The 13,211-nt window shown below is 42.8% G+C and overlaps 1 protein-coding gene across 5 annotated transcripts in view; it reads right to left on the bottom strand.

The window, feature by feature from the left end:
* Positions 1–9,105: 9,105 nt before the first annotated feature.
* The window catches only part of cdk5rap1 (CDK5 regulatory subunit associated protein 1), a 76,931-nt gene continuing 72,825 nt past the window's right edge, over positions 9,106–13,211 (bottom strand). For 3 of the 5 annotated variants that reach the window (XM_081358256.1, XM_081358253.1, XM_081358257.1), the window contains one exon: positions 9,106–10,427. Coding sequence is in view for 3 of the 5 variants with exons in the window: in XM_081358253.1 (XP_081214379.1) it covers positions 10,311–10,427 (117 nt within the window). In the remaining 2 variants the exon portion in view is untranslated. The remainder of the gene's footprint in view (positions 10,428–13,211) is intronic. The other 2 variants (XM_081358255.1, XM_081358254.1) reach the window with 1 other exon arrangement.

Here is a 13,211-nt window from a genome sequence, read left to right as displayed (position 1 = left end):
CACCCAAGCGCCCCGCTGTTTCAGTCCCAAGATTTGCGACTGTTCCAGCGTTTTCTGCAGAGAGCAAGTCCGCACTGCTGCCCGCTTGCCTGCACACAAAAGCCGTTCTCACGGCTACCCAGATAAATCTCAAAAAGAGTGTATTTTCTGGTGTCCCGGCCATGGCCGATGGTGCTATAAATGTAGTCTCGATGCCCACTCCTCAGTGCCCATCACTACACATAAGCACAGCCCTACACTTAGGGCCCGCGCACATAAAATCGACTCAGGTCGATTGCGCTTCCAACATAGTGAGAGTGCCCACTTCCCAGTGCCCACGAACACTATGTCTAACAGATCACAGGCTCTCTGTAAAAACGAGAACTGTGAGCGCGCGCTCTGCTCAGGCAGACACCGCGCCCAAAGCAGTAAATGTGCCCGCTCCCAGCCCACATCTACTCGCTCACATGGGTCCTATGAGACTTTCTCAGTCCTCCCTCACTCAGCTAAGCACTGTAGTAAGGTCGAGGACGAGCGTTTCGCCCGCTGTATTAAGCGCGCGCCCGCCTCAAATGCCACAGGCATAACGCCTATGTTTGTATCCCCCGAAGCGCCTCTGTCGCACGGCGAACAGAGCGCGCTCCGTATCCAGCCCCTAGCCAGCCATGCAGAAGCATGGGCAGCGCTTCCAGGGGTTTCGGACTGGGTGCTAGGCATTATAAAGAGAGGCTTCTCGCTACAGTTTTGTCGACGCCCTCCCCGCTTCATAGCGCGCGTCGAGACTACGGTTTCGTTGGAAGTAGCACACCTACTTCGAGCCGAAATATCAAAACTGATAAGCAAAGGGGCGATAGAGCGCGTTCCCCCAGCTCTAAGCGAAGGGGGGCTATACAGCAGATACTTTCTAGTCCCCAAAAAGGACGGCGGTATCAGACCCATACTGGATCTAAGACGGCTGAACAGAGTATTAGTGAAACGCAGTTTCAAAATGCTCACAACCAGCAAAATTCTCGCGCATGTTTGCCGAGAAGACTGGTTCATGTCGATAGATCTGAAGGACGCGTATTTTCAAATACAGATAGCGTCACATCACAGGCGATACTTGAGATTCGCCTTCGAGGGTCAGACATACCAGTATACAGTCCTGCCATTCAGCTTGTCCCTGGCACCTCGTACATTTACGAAATGCATGGACGCAGCGCTCGCTCCTCTCAGACTCAGAGGCAAGCGAGTGCTGAACTATTTGGACGACTGGTTGATCCTAGCTCAATCACGATCACAGCTCGTGGAGCACAGAACCATTTTACTCGATCACCTCGAGAATCTTGGTATCACAGTCAACTGGACAAAGAGTTCATTGAACCCCAGTCAAACGATTTTGTTTCTGGGCGTCGTTCTGGACTCACAGTCTATGACAGCGCGGCTGTCACCACAGCACGTGTTGCTCATTCAGCGCGCGGCGAGATCTTTCCGCCGCGGCGCTTTCACCCCGCTCAGGAAGTTTCAAAGGATGCTGGGTCTCATGGCCTCAGCATCGTCAGTTCTCCGGCTGGGCTTGCTCCGCATGCGCCCGCTGCAGTTCTGGTTGAAAGCGCGGGTACCGCGCAGAGCGTGGGCGACCGGTCGATTACACCTCAAGGTCGATCAGAGCTGTGTTTCAGCCCTGGCGCCTTGGATGGCGGACGACTGGTACCGATCAGGTGTAAGCCTGGGGACTTCCTCGAGAGTGAGGATGGTGTCGACAGACGCATCCACCTCGGGATGGGGAGCGCTGCTCGAGGGCAGACCGTTCTTCGGCCTGTGGTCGGAACGAGAAAAGCTCCAACACATAAACTGCCAAGAAATGCTGGCAGTGCACAACGCGATGACGCTTTGTTGTCCCCACATCAAAGACGAACACGTCATAGTCCGTTCGGACAACATGGCTGTGGTGTCCTACATAAATCGCCAGGGCGGTCTGAAATCCATATCCCTGTACAGACTGGCGAAACGCCTCCTATTATGGGCTCAGCACAACTTACGCTCGCTGAGAGCAGTGCATGTACCTGAGCTTCAGAATGTGGGCCCAGACAGACTGTCCAGGAACAATGTTCCCCCGGGCGAATGGTCTCTACACCCACAAACAGTCCGGCTGTTGTGGGAGAGAATTGGCAGAGCGGAGGTGGACCTTTTCGCGTCCCACGAAAACGCGCACTGCCCCGCATTCTTTTCAAAGACCGACAGCGCGCTGTCCCGAAGGTGGCCGCGCTGCCTGTTATACGCTTTTCCCCCCGTCTCCCTCCTGCCACAGGTGTTGGAACGGGTCAGGAAAACAAAATGCCCAGTGCTGCTTGTAGCTCCGTTCTAGGAGAACCAGACATGGTTCCCAGTTCTGATGCAGTTGGCAAATATCGCTCCATGGCCACTGCCGTTGAGGAGAGATCTCCTCTCGCAGGCCGGGGGCTCGATTTGGCACCCACACCCAGCACTGTGGTCCCTTCATGTGTGGGCGCTCAACGGATACCCGTTGGTCTCGCAGAGGGAGTCGTGAATACCATCACTCAGGCTAGAGCGCCGTCGACTCGGCGGCTTTATGCTTCGAAGTGGTCGGTTTTCTCCGGCTGGTGTACAGCCCGGAGCCTTTCACCCCTCGAATGTGAGGTAACGGAGGTTCTCTCCTTCCTACAAGAGCTGTTGGATAAGGGCAGATCCCCTTCCACGCTCAAAGTGTATGTGGCTTTAAGAGCTTATATGTCCCGCTCTGCTGTCTTCAGACAGACAGAGCAGCTCTTTGTCTCGTTCAGCGGACGTTCCAAAGGAATGGCTGTTTCGAAACAAAGTCTATCCAGATGGATAGTTGACGCCATAGCGCTGGCTTATACTGCCAAGGGCATTCCATGCCCGTTGGGAGTCAGAGCGCACTCCACGAGAAGCGTTGCTTCTTCGTGGGCTTGGTCCAGCGGGATTTCCCTACAGGATATATGTACGGCGGCGGGCTGGGCCTCTCTGTCTACATTTATCAGGTTTTATAACCTAGAGGTTCCCGCCTTACAGGCTAAGCTTTTGTCGGTGTAATCTGTTCAGCCGTCTAGTCAGACCGCTGAAACCCATGCGCAATGCGCTACCGACTATCTTGGGCAGAACTGTGTAAGACCCACATTTCCCACATTAGTTCAGGTTCCCTACCCTGTCTATGTGATGTTATACTTGCGTCTGTGGACATGTCTATTCTACGACGCTACAGTATAGGGAATTAAGGCTCCACCCTTATTCCCTGACTCTGTGTGAGTCAATCTGGTGATTATGCACTGTATGCCTGAAATAGCTTCCGGTGATCAGTGTTTTTATCCCAGCACGCACGGCGTTTTGCAAGGGGTTCCCGTAGCGTTTTGATAAAACGCAGTACGAGAGGACTCTCGTAAGAGAACGTACTCGGTTACTAACGTAACCTCGGTTCTCTCTAGAAGAGGGAACGAGTACTGCGTTCTCTGCCGTGCGTACGGTTGACTCTGGTTCGCTTCGGCGATCAAAATCAAGTAAATCAGCCTTCTCGAGCTCCTTTTATAGAGGTAAGCCACGCCCGTTTCGGCGGGAAGTGGCGAGGAGGGCGCGAAGCGCCCTCATTGGCCTGATGTCATCTCAGGCCTCGCTCGATAGGCTTAAGCAGTTGCCGCAGAGCAGCCAATGAGCGAGCAAGCCGTCTCGCCATAGCTGACTGCTGCTGCCGCAACGCGTTTTACATATATGAAAATTAAAGGATAATTTTTTGCTTCAGTGTTTCGTGAAAAGAGACTTTTCCCGTAGCGTTTTGATAAAACGCAGTACTCGTTCCCTCTTCTAGAGAGAACCGAGGTTACGTTAGTAACCGAGTACGTTATGATGACAGCGATGGACATGAGTGGCTGCGGGAGGTTATGTTATCAATGAATTTTTTGTACCTTCTAGATATGGAATATGATCGGGTGAAAGCACATTTTAAACGGGTAGCACTTATTCATACACGTAATCACACTCTCACTAATGCATTCAAACAAATGTAATCTTACAGTACTACTTTATCTGTATCTGATGTTGAATGAGCAGAAACTTGAATGAGTAAGAAATGTATATACCCATATAAATAACTGACAAAACTTACTCTGCCGTGCAAAGGCAAAAGACCATAACTTCGTTTTTGGTTGAAAATTAATTATTTATATTTTTGGCACATTCAAGACCTCCTTTATCATGTGGATGAGTATCTTGAATCAATTCCGTTGTTTTTTCGAGAAAATAATGATGAGAAACCAAGGCAGAACAGGGTAACACCAGTTACCGCTCTTTGGCTTTGTTTTGGAACGCTCAAATTGAGTTACGGTATACTCTGCCCTTTGTTTAGCCGAGTAGTTACTGTGCCGGTGTTCTATCAAATAATACTACCTACCAGAATGTACGGTTATGTACTGCCTTTGTTTTAATGTCCATTTTAATGTAAAATTAAAATTACGGTGTAGCCTGTGTACTTTGTACAGCTGCCATAAGTCCCTCTAACTTCTGATGTCCTCAGAACTTTGTCCTGCACAAATGCGGTCAGAACATTTAGTATGGTCTGAAACCACTCCATTGACAAACGTGCGATATCGATCACGAAGGATTATGCAGAGTTGACAAAAAATGTTACACATGTCGTAGCAGATGAATACAACAAAGAACTAAAGCCCCGCCTCACCCAGTTCGGGTACCGGACCTGGTTGAAACACCCGTGAATCTAGCTGGCAGAGTGCATGGGCATCAGTTTCTTTTAAAAAGAGTCTTTCTACAAAACAAAACTTAATGAAGTGGTCAAAATCATGTTTTACCCACTCCATGTCTCATATTGCGCATCTCATGATGTATCATATCTTTATCATGCTGCATGCTCACTTTCATAACCAACGTTGATTAAATTAAAAAAACAATGACGTCACATATTTTCCAACCCAGTTAAAAAAGTGAAAGTGTGAAAATAATTTCCAGTAAAGGACAATGTTGCAACAATCGTTGTTTAGGTCCCTTAAACGCGCACGTACAGTCTCGGAGTCATCGCTGCAACCAGGAGATGAAGGAGAGCTGAGATCCATATCACCTAGCACACTTTATTCTCTGCCACCCCAGGATGCTAGCGCGGCTAGCGCCGTTGCTATGAGGGCGCCAGCGCCTCTGCCTCGCGAGTGGATGATAGCCCAAGACGCCTAGCAATGATATACCTTTAGTGATAGTATACCTTTAGTTAAGTTATAACTTAAAAGTCTTTGTAGCGCGCTAAGAGACAACGTTATCGGGAAACGCAGCCCAGGTATGATGCGTATGATGATGCGTGATGGAGATTCCAAAGCACTCTTCTTTGGTCAGAACCATGGAGAGCGATCGCGGATAGGTCCTATGCACCGAACATTTTTACAGTGCATCAAAATATTTAAAGAGCATCAAGCTATTAAAACCTATATTATGCACAGATAATATAACAGTATATTACGCCTGCACCCGATGACAACGCAGTGCTGAAGGATCCCTTTACCACTCTACAGATAAAACGTTTTCAGGAAATTCGTTTCACGTACCTACCCCGAAGTAACAAAATAAAATAAAATTAAATAAAATTAAATAAAATTCAAAATTAAATAAAATTAAAAATTTTATAAGGCATCATTACTTTGTTTAGGCTTGGCTTGTAGGGAATTACAAACCTGCGCACATATATTCAAACGGAAATAACTATAGAACCAATTCTTAATGCGCATGTGACCGCCATCAGCGTTTCTCACAGGTTCACGTTTAAAGTCTGTGTAGAGAGAATGGTGTCGTCTTAGCGGCCCCTAATTTAATAACAAATGATTGTTGCGACGGAAGCGAATCAATCAAAACTAACTTTAGCTGGAAAATAACTTTACTAAAGAACCTCTATAAAGCCAAAACAAACTCTGTTACCATAAATTATACGTTTATCTCTGTAAAGCTGCTTTGAAACAATCTACATTGTTAAAAGCGCTATATAAATGAAGATGACTTGACTTGACCTTTATGTAACGTTATCTAGTGTAGGCTAAGTTATAAATCCCATTTGACGACTGGCTACTATATACAGGGCACCATACGGACTTTATCAAAGAATTTGCTGATTTTCTAAAGGAAATAGTACAGGCTAGACAAAGACTTAATTGTTGGTGATTTTAATATACAAGTAGATGATGAAAAAGACGCAATGGGATTGGCATTTACATACTGATTCTCAACTCTATTGGAGTTAGACAACACGTGTCAGGACCCACTAATTTTTGTAATCATACTTTAGATCTAATATTGTCACATGGAATTGATGTTGATGGCATTTAAATTCTGCAGCAGAGCGATTACATCTCAGACCATTTTCTAGTCTTGAGTATTTAGCCAAGGCTGCAAAACAAACCTCCTGTTAGAACTATAACTTCTACCATTATATATTGCTTTATAAATAATCTTCCTGTTCAGTGTCTACTCCTTAGCATACAAGATAGATTAGAAGAATGGATGTTGCAACATAAACTACTGACTCTCTCTTTCCCAGGTCTTTAGACGCGGTTGCTCTTTTGTGCTTAAAGAAGATTAAGGAAAATAGTCAGAAGCTGTGATACAAGCAGCACACTTGGGCCCTCAAGAAAGCAGAAATGCTTTATGAGAGAACTACTAGTTAATGTAACCCCACCTATATTGTGTCTCATATAATTAATCCTCATTAAATAACTCAGACTTTGGTGTACTTCTCATAGAATGCAGTGTGTGTTTGTGATATTTATCGGAGTATAAATGGACACAAATGGCAAGGCCCACACTTGAGACAGAGTCATAAATCCTCCCAACAGAGGAATTTCCCGCTTGGAAATTACCCCTTTCTTATTGGTCAGGCCAAACCTGAGAGGTGGGACCTTTCTCAGGCTTTAAATGGCCTCTACACAAGCCCTTCCCTCACAACCAGCCATGTGCTCATTCAGGAGAGAGAGAGAGAGGACTCTCTCAACCACAACAGAATCAAGGACAACATCAGGAGTTTGGACGACTTCTGCATCGAATGAAGAAGTTGTGCCATCGCAACTCCAACCATCAACTCTTCCGACTTCCTACCTTCTTCTGGTTGCTCTGCGTGGCCTCTCCGGCCCAGGGCCGGCAAGCCACAATCTGCGCTCCAGTCATGTGCTCATGAAGAGAGAGACAACTTCCAACCAGAACAGAGTCAAACAAACCATGCAAGCTCATCACCTCTTCTTTATTCAACGCAGAAGAAATCGATTGAGACTCAGGGGACCATCAAAATCCTTCTTCAGAAACTTCACGAAATGCTTTCACAGCAAAGGCCATGCAAGTATATATTTAATGAGGTACTCTGAAAATAATAAGCTGATGGTTCTTTTCATTGTTAAATGGATCTTTTCCATAGTTCCATTTCCTGCTTCCGGTTTCATTCTATCACTTCCCATTTTACCCAAGTTCGTGCGATTGTATGTTGTGCGTTTAGATTAGGCTATGTTTGTGATTTAGTTAATAAAAGTTGCGCACAATACGTATTTGGTTCTGATTCTCTGCTTGCAACAAAATTTATTTTATGATTTAGATTTTGAGTACAGGCTCTTAGTAGTACTATACAGTAAGAAAGACATTTCCCTCCCCCGGAAATGAACATTTCTTAGAATATATAAACAATTAACACTGTGTTCATGGGACGAACAGGTTGATTGATTGTAATATTAATTTTACTACATTAAATTAATTATATTAACTGATCCAAATATTCATAATTAATTACTACAAGTCAGGATTGATTATTAATATTTATTTTGAGCTAATTTACATATGTAAATTGAGAGAATTTTCTGTAAATCAGGTTCTGCAAAGAGTTTATATTAGTTTAATTGAGAGTGTATAACTGTGTGGTTCAGACAAGTTACATCTGTGAATAAAGTAAAATTAAACTGAATTACAAGAGTAGCAGGTAAAATCATAGGATCCAAGCAAAAGTCAGTCGATCAGTTATATGAAATTGCTGTTCAGAGAAAAGCTTTGACTATAACAAGAGACACAACACACCCCTTGAATCATATATATACCGTTGGCTAAAAAGAACATTTATAAAAGATAATTTGTTCCACTGGCGTGGCTGTTTTAAATCGAATCTTTATTTGAGGTACACTGTAAAAAAATTGCTGTAGTTTTGCAGCTGTTTGCCAGTAACTTACTGTAGATTTAAATGTATATTATTTACTGGCAACAATTTGTTCAAAGTTAAATGAACATTAAACATTAACAAGTCTTTGTCTTTAAAGAATAAAATGATAAAATAATCTAATGCAAAGCATTCTGGGAACCAGAAATCTTCATCAACCTTTTTCTGTTTTTTTCCTTCAGATTTTGGTTCCCAGAATGCTTTGCATGAGGATGTTATTTTAGTTTTATTCTGTAAAGATAAAGACTTGTTAATGTTTAATGTTCATTTAATTTTGAACAAACTGTTGCCAGTAAATAACATCAATTTAAATCTACAGTAAGTTACTGGCAAGTAGCTGCCAGTAATACTGTAATTTCTACAGATTTTTCTAACAGTGTAGTTACTATAGGTGTATGTACGTTTGTACAGGTATGCATAAGAATGTGTGCGTGTATTTATGCATGTATATATTGTATTAATTTGTTTTATGCATGTTTTTGATGGGGACAAATGTGTTTACCATGTGTTTTATTATGTGGTATATGATGTGGTTGTACAGTGTTGTATTTGTTTTTTATGCCAGTGTTAAAGATGAATTTCTGTCCAGGAAATCGGAACAGACAATACAGTCAAATAAACATACAATAAATAGACAGTTATCTCCTTTAGACTCAGGCGCAGAATGCACGGACACAACCAAATGTCCCTGACACCTACAAAATTATACTAAGGTGACTGACTCTGACCGTGTTGGTTGACGCCTAAGTGTAGCTACTCTGACCGCATAAAATGCCATAAAATGATAGTTACCTGACCGCATCTAACCCCACCTAAGAGTATCACACGGAGTCGAACAATGTCTCGTTCCTTTTTGAACACTATCATTTGGGAATAATGTCTCTAGTGTTCCACTAACCTGCTGCACAGCAATAACTAAACAGACTCCAGGCAATGCTTTCGAATATGCTTTAATCATGGCCGGAGGATCTCAGACCAATTTCAGAGAGAATCCCACTAGCAAAAAGAATACAACCGTTTTTATAACATAGGAGCATGGCAAAGGTGACATGATTCATTAGATATTTTCCTACAATATGATTGGTTCTTCATATGTATAATCCAGCAAACCTTTCTGTTACTAGGTAGAAGCTTTGTTACTCAAAGTCATGAGTTTATATATTTAAACATCTGTCTAGTTTCATTTCCCCTTTTATTATATTCGGAGATGATTCACTGACTGACTGACTTTGACCAAAGTGTTTAGAAACATTTAGGTTTCAAAAGCATATAAATGTTATTCCTGCAAGGAAAATAAATGTTAGTTCTGATTAATTTAAAAATCCATCACAGTGTTCAAGCACAGATTTTTTTCCCCCTACACAGGCGACGCGAGGTGACAATACAGTCGGTTTTCATCAGCACTTATTCTATGATATTGGTTTGGTGTGTCCCTGCCTTAAAGGTGTGTCTTTGGAGGATATTTGTGTGGTGTCATCAGCCAATGCTGTGTTCCCATAGTGTCAGCTACTGATGCAGTGTCTTTTTCCCAACTCAGGGAACCATGGTTACATACCTAACTTAGGCGGTACAATGAAGTGTGTTAGAAAAAACAAAACTATTCAGTAATGTCTAATTAACAGGTCTCACAACTCTTAATTTAATGTAGCTGTGATCCTCAAGATTAGTGATAAGAGGTATTTTATTCCAGTTCCATTGCAACTCCAATGGCCTTTGGTTTGATTTTCTAGACAAACATAACTGGGCTGGCAAAAAGTATACCTTGTAAGCACTGCCTTAAGAGTGTCATCAGCATAAGTCATTTTGGATAAATGCAAATATGGGAATATGGAGTCATGAACTCTTGCACTCTTGGCTTGTGTAGAAGATGGTTAACATCTTCCTGCAGCTTGTAAACACCCAACTACTGGTTAAAAGTATTGTAAACTCACTTATATAGCAATATGATACTTCATATATACTGCACCTTGGTTTGAGAGAAACTTTATTTTTCTAAACAATACATGACATCTTTTGCATTTCTTTGTATTTACTCTGCATTTTATAGACATTTTGCTTGAATACAATGAACAATATTTCTTTACTTTTAATTTACAGCATGCATATAGTGTACTGAGAAAGGCAACATGATATCTTAGGGTCAGCATGAAATTATCTGTTCGCTCAGAAGATGCTTTGATGACCATGAATTTCTGTCGTTCAGGGAGGAGTGGATCAAGGCATGCCCTCTCAGACTCTGGGAGTTAGCTGATGTGATCTGTTGGAACATTTAACAGTCAGTGACATTCTGTGAAACAAAACATTCATTACAACAGAGCAAAAGTGGTTACATAATTTTTCTGTTGCTTTGTTTCAGTTCCCTACAGTACAAGTAATTCACTCGCCTTAGTAGGTGAAAAATTACTGTGTGAAAATGGAAAGTATATATATTAATATATATATATATATATATATATATATATATATATATATACATACATATACACACACATATATATATACATATATATACATGTATATATATATATATACATATATATATCTGAATATATATCTACCTACAACAGTAGATCCACCTTTGTCAAGTCTGAGTCGAGTCCAAGTCCTTAACCAATCAAGTCCAAAGGGGTCCGAGTTGGACTAAAGTCTGAGTCCTTAACTCAGTCATTCAATCATGTTATGGTCACTCGATCATTCCTTGTTGTTGATCATTCCTTGTTGTTTATACTGCTAAATATAGCTTATTCAACAACACACATTAACCTGACATCACTTGTTTCAATCTAAATCATTATTGCTAGCACAACACGCTAGTAATTCTCTAGCCTGTTAGCGTGCCATCCATGCGCTCTTATTTATTTATTTATTTTTCATCAAACAACTTAGGTGCGTAGGATCAGTCAACAAACACGGTGAGTCATGTCATCTTCTCCTCTTATTGTCACTTGCACTTCATGTAACATGTATAGCATAGCCTTCTCTGTCAGCACAGGATTTACATGTGATAAATGCAGGGAATTAGTCAGGCTGGCGGAGAAGATTTCAGAACTAGAGACACGCATCCAAACTTTAATCAAGGTTTTTTTTTTTTGTAAGAGTGCAAGGGCTTTAGATACTGCTTTGGATGCGACTAGCTTAGTGAACTCTGTACATTGTTCGGTTCCAGCTGTAGTAGAGCCTGTGCAGCAGGGCAATTGGGTGATGGTGAGATGCTGTAGTCGCGGGACAAAACACCGCCCTTCCTTTCCGATTACCATAACAAATAGATTCTCCCCACTCAATGAAACACCCACTGTTACTCCTGTTGAATGTGCCCTAGTTATTGGCGATTCTATTACACGGAACGTGAAAATAGAGACACCAGCCACCATAGTCACATGTTTGCCGGGAGCCAGAGCGCCTGACATCAAAGCAAATTTAAAAGTGCTGGCTAATGCTAATCGTAAATTCTCTAAGATTATTATTCACATCGGCACTAATGGTGTTCGACTCCGCCAGTCGGAGAACACTAAAATTAACGTTAAAGAGGGTTGTGAACTCGCAAGTAAGATGTCAGGCACTGTAATTTGCCCTGGCCCCCTTCCTGTTCTCACCAGGAGTGATAAGATACTTATGCCTGGTTCAGATTACACGATTTTGGCACGATCCGTTTGACGTAGGGTGTCGTGGGGATTCGCAAACGACAACCGGCGTCGGGACGCAAGATTCGATCGTTTCATCTCGTATAGTGTGTCATAGTGGGCGACAACCTACGTCGCGTCTGCGATGCTTCACGACATCACGACAAAAAGACTAGCATGTTTAATTTTTTAACGGTCCTCCACGACGACGGCGCGCGAGTGAGTGAGTGAGGGAGAATGAGTGAGAGTGTGTGTTCGCGAGTGAGGGAGAATGAGTGAGAGTGTGTGTTCGCGAGTGTGTGTGCGCGAGAGTGAGTGTGTGAGTGAGAGAGCATGTGTGTGTGTGTGCGTGTGTGAGAGAGAGTGCGTGTACGTGAGTGAGTGAGCGTGAGTGTGTGTGTGTGTGTGTGTGTGTGTGATTGAGTGAGTGCGTGTAGGCTATGTGAGTGAGCGTGTGTATGTGCGAGTGAATGAGTGTGTGAGACGGCTCGCGATGACTGGTCGGAAAACAACGTGTAGTCTGACATGTTTCTTGTCCACGACATGACAAGATTTTTAGGAGTCAAAATCGTGTAATCTGACACAGTGACTATCGTAACAGACAAAAAAATCGTGTAATCTGAACCAGGCATTAGTAGATTGTCCTTACTCAATGGCTGGCTGTCTAAGTGGTCTCCACAAATTAATATAGAATTCATAGACAATTGGAAAAGTCTTTGGGGCAGACCTGACCTGTTGAAAAGAGATGGTATTCATCTCTCCTTTGATGATGCTGCTCTTCTCTCTAGTAATATGGCACATAGTCTTAAAGCTCAAACATGACTTGGGGCTCAGGTCAGGAAGCAGACAGACTGGCTAAACCGACCGTCTGCTAGCTGTCTCACTTCACCTAGGTCAGATAAATCCCATCACATAGAGACTCTTTCACCTAGATATCATCGTCCTACAGAGTTTAGCTCCAACCCTGAAAAAATCACTTGCCTGTAATTTTCTAGTTATCCTGAGGACCTTGATTAGCTTGTTCAGGTGTGTTTGATTAGGGTTGAAGCTAAACTCTGTAGGACAGTGGCCCTCCAGGACCGAAGTTGCCCATCCCTGATATAGAGACTGTGTCTGTTCCCCGAATTAGGACATACAAAAAACTTACAAACCCATCTAAGGGTAAAATTTTTATTGATGTTCAACAATTAAAAAACAGATATAATACAAATGAGCAAATGATAAAGTTTGGGTTGCTGAATATTCAATCCCTTACTTCAAAAGCACTTATTGTTAATTATATGATTACAGACTATAAGCTAGATATGCTGTGTTTGACAGAAACCTGGCTAAAACCAAACGATTACATGACTTTAAATGAGTCCACCCCCCAACATTACTGTTATAAACATGAACCTCGTCTGAAAGGCAAAGGGGAAGGT

This window comes from Scardinius erythrophthalmus (genome assembly GCF_964197995.2).
Source record: "Scardinius erythrophthalmus genome assembly, chromosome: 25".
In the NCBI taxonomy this organism is placed as follows: Eukaryota; Metazoa; Chordata; class Actinopteri; order Cypriniformes; family Leuciscidae; genus Scardinius; species Scardinius erythrophthalmus.
The sequence above is the reverse complement of the archived record's forward strand: the minus strand, read 5'-3'. Positions and strand labels throughout refer to the sequence as shown.